Source organism: Microtus ochrogaster, unplaced genomic scaffold (assembly GCF_000317375.1).
Source record: "Microtus ochrogaster isolate Prairie Vole_2 unplaced genomic scaffold, MicOch1.0 UNK47, whole genome shotgun sequence".
NCBI classification, from domain to species: domain Eukaryota; kingdom Metazoa; phylum Chordata; class Mammalia; order Rodentia; family Cricetidae; genus Microtus; species Microtus ochrogaster.
In genome coordinates this window covers 977,799-987,826 of record NW_004949145.1, presented here as the reverse complement: position 1 = coordinate 987,826, position 10,028 = coordinate 977,799, and the positions used below count along the sequence as shown (strand labels likewise).

Sequence of the window (10,028 nt, the reverse complement as noted above, 5' to 3'; positions counted from 1 at the left end):
CTCCTGGGCACATGCGATGAAGCTCCGACCCAGGATGGACATAGGCTAGAATCTTCCCAGTAAGTGCACCTTGGGGTGCTACACACATTATTAGAAATGGGCTAGTCCAGGTGTGAGAGTTAGCTGAGAAGAGGCTAGATATAATGGGCCAAGCAGTGTTTAAAAGAATACAATTTGTGTGTTGTTATTTCGGGGCATAAGCTAGCCAGGTGGTGGGAGCTGAGTGGCGAAAAGCAGGCCTGCAGCTCCCACAACAAGCTTCTTTATTAAGCCAACCACAGTGGCATATATTCACACATATATTGTTCCACAGTGAGGAGAAAGTGAAGGTCCTGAGGTTTGGGCTGAAGGAAGACAGTAACTCTTGTCTCTGGTGGCTTTCGGAATAGGGTTCTTTATGAGCTGTAAAGGGATATTTCACTAGGGGGTTTGGGGATAAACATTTAGGAGACTTCAGGGTATAGGAAAGAGTGATTTGCTATACTCCAGTAGTAACCACTGCCTAATATGTCAGATCAAAACCCCTGACAAAATAGAAGACTCACAACTTGAATACAGTCCACCATGGCACAGAAGTCGTGGTGGCAAAGCATGAGGAGACTGGTCACACTGCCTTTGAAGGATAGAAGCAGAGAGCCATGAACCAACATCTAACTTTCTTTCCTCATTGTCCCTTTTTAAAAATAAACCTGAGGTCTCAGTACATGAGAATCACCACAGGGTGATTCTGCTTCTTTATTTAAGCCACACTGGAAACACCCTCAGATATGCCTAGCATTATGTCTCCTAGGTAATTTTATTATTCATTTATTAGAAATATTTTTCCCATACACTATATTCTGTTCATGGTTTTCCCTCCATCATCTTCTCTTAGATCCTCCCCACCCATCCAACTCCATGCCTTCTTTTTCTCTCTCTTTAGAAAGCAGGAAAATAATAAAACAAATAAACCAGAAATAGACAGAAAAAAAGGTATGAGAAACACATATACACAGAGATACACAAACAAAACCCATAGAAGCACAAGATCAGAAACCCAAATGAATATGTAAGCAACAGACCAGCCAGGTTAAAACAAAAAGCCCAGACAACAAAACAAAAGAGGAAAATAAACTTCCAAAAATACCATTTAGTTCATTTTGTGTTGGCCATTTACTCTTGGGCCTCAAGCCTGCCCTTGAGTGTAGTGTGTATACCCAGTGAAACTTCATTTGGGAGAAAAACTAATTTTTTCCTTTGCAAGCAGTTGACAATTGGAGATAGCCTCTGGGTTCGGGATGAGGGCTCATGTCCACTTGCCCTCTCAGCGCTTGGGACCCCATCTGGCTTGGACCGGTGCAGGCTCTGTGTATGCTGCCATGAGCATATACATGGTCTCCGTGAGTTGATATGAACGTCAGTGTGGTTGTGTCGAGAAGACACTGTTTTCTTGTGTCCTCCATCCCCACTGGCTCTTCCCATCTTCCACCTCCTCTTACGCATAGTTCCCTGATCCCTGGGAAGAATCCCATTTAGTACTGAGTGTTCCAGGGTCTCTCGCTCACTGCACATTGCCCAGTTAGGGGTCTTTGTGTTAGCTTCTTTGATAATGGCTGAGCAAGACTCAGATCTGACTCCCAGTTTGGTGTTGTAGGTGATGAAGTTTAAGCATTCTACCTGCTCTCAGCCAGCTACGTAGATTTGGACCAGTTAAAGCTGGGAGGGAAGAAAGGGAAGGAGCAGCTTGCATCGGCGATGCTGGGAGGACCACGAAGACCTTGACTTTCCCTACCTCTTTCTCTAGGCTGGACTTCCCAGGACACAGTTGTTCTCCAAGGGAGGAGAAGGCAAGAAATGACCGTTGAACTAATGAAAGCCATGTTACAGGTTAGTTTATGTCTGTTCTCCATGAGAACTAAGAGTCGCTACTTTGGAAATTCTGTTAATAGTCTGTCCCTGGGCCTGGTTACCCCTTCTCCTACAGGACGTCATTCTTAACTTTAGCTGCCTAGTAGGCGAAGAAGAGATGTGATAAGGCCTAGAGCCCACTCTGAAATTCTTTCTCTCCCTGCCTTATATACACTTCTTTATGATATCGAATCTTACTAGTTCATGGCAGCACCTTGAATGTGCCTGTTATCACTGGTTCTTGAGAGTTAAGGAGGGTTGTGCCCGATTAGTTCTTGGATGGGAGACAGAATATAACTATGGATCCCAGCTTGGCAATCCTCCTGCCTCATGCTCCTGAGAAGAAGGATTATAAGTGTGGACCACCATGCCTTGCATGTACATTTTTTAACTGGTTTCGGCTCTTGTCAAAAGGCTTGTCTTCTTTTACATGAAACAGGTATCTCAGTACTATTGAATTGGATTCCAGGTTAGATGGACATGCAAAGGCTCTCTACATGGATTTCTGTCCCTCTCTGTCCCTAAAATAATAATATGGAGTTTGCAATTGGAATCTGAATTTGAGGAAATCTGTGGCATCTGGCACTGTCCAGGAGAGTGTGTGATGACTGGACTAGATTAGAGGACTGTCACCTGTCACCTGCTGCCCACTGCAGAGCTGGGTTGCAGGCAGGCGGATTTCTAAATGTTTTTGATCATCAGAGATCATGGAAGTTTTGAGAGTGCAGTAGAAAAGGAGTTTTTTGTTTTGTTTTGTTTTGGTTTGGTTTTAAATACCCTCTCACCCATCATGAGTCATGTTATTCTTTTCTTTTTTTCTTTCTGTTTTGAGATGAGAAGAGGTGGCCCATTTTGTGGCCCAAGCTGACCTTGAGCCCCTGGACACAAGCATCTTCCCTTCTCAAGCAGCTCACCTACAGTTAGTCTCTGACCTACTCCCAATCCCAGCCAACCGCTGCTGTTTCCTATCTACATATTCGGATTTCCCGGGCATTTCATATAAGCGGAATGATACAAGATGTAGTCATTTGTGTCTTCTTTTATTTAGTAACTGTCTCTACCCCAAAACAGAATAAAAAATGTTACAAAACTTTGTAAATGCATTTGTGCCGTTTCAGGACTCAGTGACCTTCACAGATGTGGCCATAGACTTCTCCCAGGAGGAATGGGAGCGGCTGAGTCCTGCTCAGAGGAGTCTGTACAGGACTGTGGTGCTGGAGAACTACTGGAACTTGGTCTCAGTGGGTAAGCGCCCTCCCTGCGGATAATCTGGAAACATCCAGAGCCCGCTTGAAGCGCCTTTCACATTTCTGTGACTAATGCTGTTATTGTGTCGGGGTACTTGAGAGTTTCAGACGCAGTCTGTGAATTTGACGTATTATCAGATACTTGTGGTTATATCTTTAGGTAATTAGAAACCCAGATTTGGTGGGAACTGTAACAGATACCTCTGCTTTATGTCACCTTTCTGTTATAGTTCTGCTGTTCTCACCAGTAGGTGGTGACAGGGCTGGAGAAGAATGTGGCCTGGTTCCACATGGTCCTGGGAACTGAACTAGGGCCTTTAGGAGAACAGTTTATGCTCTTAACCACTGAGCCATTGCTTAGATTCCATCTGGTTCTATTGTAGTTTCTATTTTTCTACTGAGAATTCTTTTTCTTTCCTTTTTTTCTCTTTTGAGACTGGGTCTCACTGGCCTGGAATTCACTATGTAGACCAGGCTGGCCTCAAACAGAAATCTGCCTCCCAAGTGTTGGGATTAAAAGTGTGTACCTTCACACCCCCTTTTTATCAATTTTAAAAATAGTTTTGGGGTGTGTGTATGTGTGATGTATGTGTGCATATGTGTACGTGCACGTGTGCAATGTGTGCATGCCACTGTGTGTGTGATGGTCGGAGGACAACTTTCGGATGTCATTCATCACCTTCCAGCTTTTGGTGTTCATCTGCAGCCATGACAGGCTTGTCAGCAGCTTCTGGGCATCCTCCTGCCTCCACCTCACATCCTGCTGTGGGAAGGTGGGGATTAAGCATGTACTACTGTATTAGCTCCTGCATCTTGATGTAGGAATGAGGGAATTATGCATGTGCTACTGTATTAGCTCTCCATGGGTCCTGGGAATTCAGATTCAGATCCTTGTGCTTGCACAGCAAGTGCCTTACCCACCGAGCCATCGTCTCAGCCTGTTTGTCTTAGTTTTTTATTTTTATAAAAATATTTTCCTTCTTTGAAACTTTTATATTTGTACAGTATATAGTTTTATCCTTATTAATTCCTCAACACCTTCTCTTAACTCCTACTGAGATATACCAACCTGGCTTCCTTCTTACTTCATATTCTATTTCTTTTTTATTATTACTATTAATCAATTACCCCAGAGTACAGTTAGTGCTGACCATATGTGAATAGGTTTGGGGTCATCAAGCAAGGCATGGTCAGCAGCAGCCACATCACCAAAGCACTATTGTGGAATATTTAACTATGTAAAGATGTGTTGCATCTGTTTGTGTTGCAGAATAAGACTTTAACTATGTGAAAGTGTGTTACATTTGTTTATGCTGTATTTGTTTAATATGTTGCATTTGTTTCACCTTGCCTGCCTAAGGAACCTGATTGGTGTAATAAAAAGCTGAACAGCCAATAGCTAGACGGAAAAGGATAGGTGGGGCTGGTGGACAGAGGGAATAAGTATGAGGAGAGATCTAGGCAGAAGAGAGAGGAAGAAGGAGAAGAGAACGAGGGAGAAGGAGAGGACACGCCCAGTGCTAGAAGCCAGGCATCCACCGGACAGACAGGAGAAGCAGTGAAAGTAATTTAGCAGGAATGGAAGGTAAAAAGACCGAGGCAAAGCGTAGATAGAAACAGATGAGAATCAGAGCTAAGATAAGACTGAGCATTCGTAACTAATAAGTTTCCCTGTTGTGATTTGGGAGCTGCTTGGTGGCTGAAACAAAGCTCGGTACAAAGGACAGTGTCTGCTGTAGGCAGCCACAGCTGCGTGTTTGTTTATTATTTTGCATCCGTGAGTGGAGTAGATTGCACAGAGTTTTAAAATGTGACATTGCAGATTGGTTACATTTTGCTTTTCTGGCCATGGTTAACATTTCTCATTCTCATATTCCAGTGATTCTGGGGTTTATCATGGATAGTACAAATGGAATCTGCATAGGCTCAGGATTCTGTCGCTGTCCTCTGAAAATGTTTGTTCTGAGATAGAGTCACTATGCTCGGCTCTGTTTTAGACAGGTAGTTCATTTTTTTAATTTGCTCTTTTTGAGACAAGGTTTCTCTGTATAACAGCCTTGGCTGTCCTGGAACTCACTCTGTAGACCAGGCTGGTGTTGAACTCACAGAGATCCTCCTGCCTCTGCTTCCTGAGTGCCGGGATTAAAGGTGTGCTCTACCATTGCCTGGGAACAGGTAATTCACTTGACTCAAACTCCAGTCTGTCTCTAGCAGGCCTTTAAATTTTTATTAAGGGGCTGGAGAGATGGCTCAGAGGTTAAGAGCACTGGCTACTCTTCCAGAGGACTTGCATTCAATTCCCAACACTCACATGGCAGCTTACGACTGTCTGTAACTGCAGTTTCAGGGGATCCAGCACCCTCATACAGACATACATGTAGGCAAAACAGCAATGCACATAAAAATTAAAAAAAAATTTCATTTATTTTAACTTTAAAAGAGATTTCATTTGTATTTAAAATACGTACATGCATGCGTGAGGGTGTGGACATGTGAGTGTGGTTGCCGACAGGAGAGGCTGTGAGCGCTCAGCTCCTGGAGGTGGGGTTGTAAGTAGCGCTGAGCTCCCGGTGTGGGAGCTGAGCTCCCTGTTCCTCTCCAGGAGCAGCATGCAGCCCAAGCACTGAGCCATCTTATACCCCATCCCCTGGCAGGCCGTTTAAAAAGTATCTCATTTTTTACTGCGATGGTCATGTCCCCCACCCCCATAAGGACTAGTTTAATATCTGTAGGGTTGACTGTTGACAGTTGCCACTCAACTATTCCAGAGTTTTATGTAGTTTGCCCTTCAAATGTGTTTCATCCTTTTATTTCATAGTTCCGTCAGACCTAAGGAACTGACGTATGTGCCAGGACAACTCAAAACATGGCTGTTTTTATGTCTCTTGTTTTTAATGCAGGAGCTTGCATTTCCAAGCCACAACTGATCTCATTGCTGGAGCATGGGAAGGAGCCTTGGGAGGCGGAGGGGGAGGGGACAAGAAGTACATTGCAAGGTGAGAATGAGTGATGCAGATGGAAAACCTGTCCAGGCAATGGCTCGGCCATCTTCAGAAGTCCTTCCCTCCTCACTGGGCTTCCCAGAAATCCTTCCCAAGCCGTAGGGTTCTGGCTGCAAACTGGTTTTCCTTCTCCTTCCCTCTTGTCTCTGTAGTAAGTTGTTTTGTACAAAGGAGACTGTCCTAGTTCCTTTCCGGTGCTGTGATGAAGCTCCCTGACAGAGCAGGCCCTAGGGACAGGGTTTGTTTTAGCGTGCAAGTCCACACTGTAGCCCATCCGTGTGGGAATTCACAGTGGCACGATCATGAACAGCCCGTCACAGCAGAGAGAGTGAACAGTGCATGCCTGTTACTCAGCCAGCTTTCTCTACTCATATCCGTTCAGTTTGGATCTCCACATCAGTTCAGACAAGCAAGATAATCGCCCAACATGCTCACAAGCCAATCTTATCTGACAGTCCCTCACTGAGACACCTTTCCCTAACCATCACCTATATTAACAAAGCCCTATATTAACTGGCCTAAAAAGTCACACTTCTGCTAAGTTGTTGAAAGTAAAACAAATGAAGAAATTCCTTACTGAGTTATATGAGATATAAAGAGTTTGGTACATTGAAACACAAGCATATAACGGAGCACTATTTTCTGATTATGAAATTATGATCATGCAGTTGCCTTTAAATCCTAGGGGGAAGTCATAAAACATGGTGTGTGGTTTCTGGAAATCTCTAGAGAGTTCTGAGAAGCAATAGTAATTAACTATATTGGTAGTTATACAAAAATTAACTACATATACTAATCAATTAAAAGTAGGAGACATGGGGCTGGAACGATGGTGCAGTGGTTAAGACCTGAGTTCCATTCCCAGCACCCACATGGCAGCTCACCTGTCTGTAACTCTAGTTCCAGAGGATCTGACGCCCTCTTCTGACCTCTGTAGGCACCGGGCATGCACATGGTACATAGGCACACATGCAGACAAACATCCATAGATACTGAATAAGTCAAGAAATATTTTTAAAGGTAGGAGACATAGTCTGGGCCGGGTACCATTATCATTGTAGACTGCCTCTCCTAGTTCCTCACCTCATCCTTAGTTTTCCTGGTCATTTCCTGTTTTGTCGTTCTTTTCTATCTCTTCCCTGCTGCCAGATTTGTTTCTATTACTCTGACAAAGTACCTGCTGTAATCAGCTTAAGAGAGGAAGGATTTGGTTTGGGCCATGGTTTCTATCTATGATCAGCTGGCTCCATGGCTTTGGGGCTGGTGGGAGTGCAGAAGCATGGAGGAAGGGCCTGGTGGAGGAAAGCTGGTCACTATGGCAGCCAGAAAGCAAATAGAAGCGTGCCCATGCTATGAATTTCCTCCTGAGTTTTTTTTTTTTATTACAGTCTTCCAGTGTTTTGGCTAGCGACACTTAGCTGCAGGGAAGGCATTCCCTCCCTAGTGATCAGCTTTGGAAAGAACCTCACATATATACCCAGGGGCATACTTTACTAGTCTCCTGTGCAGTTTTCATCCAGTAGAGTTGATAGTCAAGATTAATTATGACAAAACTCTTATCCTTAGGGACAGCTTGCACATCTATGATTGTATGGAATTTACTGAATAGTTTTGAATTACTTCACTTTAGATATATTTTGCTAATAGCACATGATAGAGAACACATTTTTTTTTCAGATGGAGACTCTGTATACAAGACACAAAAATTATCTCTCAAGCAATTTGTGTTTGATAATTTATCAATGGAGAAAATTTCAAGTTTTGGTCTTGAGTGTCCCTCTTCTGGAGAAAAGTGGAAATGTAAAGACCTTTCCAATAGACGAATGACGAATCAAGAAATATTATTTAACATGAAAGAAACAGTCACGCATGAAGACACTGACACTAAAGGAATAAGCTACAAATACTCCAACCCTTCAAAATCTCTCCATCTGGACAATGCAGAAGAGAATATGTATAGTCACAAGTCAAATAAGAAAAGCCTCTCCAAAAATCCCAAGGTACGAAAATACAAGAAAATCTGGGCAGGGAAGAACATTTTTAAATGTAACGACTGTGAGAAAACCTTCACCCATAGCTCATCCGTCACTGTTCATCAGAGAATTCACACGGGTGAAAAACCATATAAGTGCACAGTGTGTGGGAAAGCCTTCAAGCAGAGCCACCACCTGGCCCAGCATCACACAACACACACGCACGAGAAACTCTTTGAGTGCAAGGAGTGTAAGAAAGCCTTTAGCCAGAATTCATACCTCATTGTGCATCAGAGAATTCACACCGGAGAAAAACCATATAAGTGTAAGGAATGTACAAAATCCTTCAGGCAGCCTGCACACCTGGCTCAGCATCAGAGGATCCACACCGGGGAGAAGCCCTACAAGTGTAAGGAATGTGGGAAGGCCTTCAGGGATAGTTCTACCTTTGCTCAACATCAGAGGTGTCACAACGACAAGCGGCCCTTCCAGTGTGTTGAGTGTGGCCAAGCCTTCAGGTATAGCATGTCCCTTACTCGTCACTTCAGGCATTATCACACTGGAGAGAAGCCGTTTGACTGCACTGATTGCGGGAAAGTCTTCAGTGTTCACGTCGGACTGACTTTGCACAGGAGAATTCACACTGGAGAGAAACCTTACAAATGTACCGTGTGTGGGAAGGCCTTCCGCAGTGGGTCTTCCCTGACTGTCCACCACAGAATCCACACCGGTGAGAAACCTTACAAATGTGATGTTTGTGGGAAAGCCTTCAGCCACAGCATGTCACTCACTGGCCATCAAAGAGTACATTCTGGAGAGAAACCTTATATGTGTAAGGAGTGTGGGAAAGCTTTTCGGCAGAGTATACATCTTGTTGTTCATTCAAGAATTCATACTGGAGAAAAACCCTACGAATGTAAGGAGTGCGGGAAAGCTTTTCGAGAAAGTTCACAGCTGACCACTCATCAGAGAAATCACACAGGAGAAAAACCTTTTGAATGTAAGCAGTGCGGCAAGTTTTTCAAAAGAAGTACCTATCTTGCCAGACATCAGAAAATCCATACAGGAGAGAAGCCTTATGAATGTAAAGACTGTGGGAAAACCTTCACTCATACTGCCTACCTTATAAGACATAAGAGAGTTCATACTGGAGAGAAGCCTTACAAGTGTAGCGAATGTGGAAAGGCCTTTGGGGATGGCTCGTCCCGCGCTCAGCATCAGAGACTTCACACAGGTCAGAGGCCCTATGTATGTGATAGGTGTGGAAAGGCATTCAGAACCAGGTCATCCCTTAATTGTCACCAAAGATGTCATACTGGAAAGAAACCTTAAAACTGTATCCTCCTCTGGAAAACACTTTAGCCAGTGATAAATCTTTACCATTCATCAGAGAGTTTAACTTTCAACCAGATTGTTTATTCTACAGGGAAGAATTCACACAGGTAAGAGAGCTCTTAGGAATGCAAGGACCGTGGAGAAGTCCTCTGGCAGGGTTCTTAAAATGTCCATCATTGGCGAGTTCTCCATGCAGAGGCATCTCAGACATTCCTCAGTGTCACCAAGTCCTGTGTATACACCTGCTAAGTGTGTCCATTTATTTTTGTTCCTGTTACCATACTCCAAAATACAATTGTTTTACTTGGACTTTTCCAAATGTCTGTGATTGGTATTGTTTTCTTCGTGTTTATTATTCATTTTACAATCAGAGACTCTTTTAAAAATATAAATGTTATTTATATAACTCTTCTAAAACCCATTGTGAAATGTCTATTTATTGCATATGAGATGCTTAGCAACTTGACATTAAATTTGGATGGAGACCATTTCTCCAATGATTAGGAGACATATCAGCACAGAACAGAGCCACACACAGAAGTAAAGGAACATGAGGGGCATCTGTGAGCCAATAGCGTTATTGG

At 43.5% G+C, this 10,028-nt stretch overlaps 1 protein-coding gene across 1 annotated transcript in view; it reads left to right on the top strand.

The window, feature by feature from the left end:
- The window catches only part of LOC101992095 (zinc finger protein 28), a 38,463-nt gene that overhangs the window by 10,079 nt on the left and 18,356 nt on the right, over positions 1-10,028 (top strand). Inside the window, exons 2-5 of the mRNA XM_013354528.2 lie at positions 1,784-1,866; positions 3,006-3,132; positions 6,035-6,130; positions 7,814-9,811. Coding sequence (XP_013209982.1) covers positions 1,834-1,866; positions 3,006-3,132; positions 6,035-6,130; positions 7,814-9,441 — 1,884 coding nt within the window. The 5' untranslated portion in view covers positions 1,784-1,833 and the 3' untranslated portion in view covers positions 9,442-9,811. Of the gene's footprint in view, positions 1-1,783; positions 1,867-3,005; positions 3,133-6,034; positions 6,131-7,813 lie in introns of the transcript that reaches the window.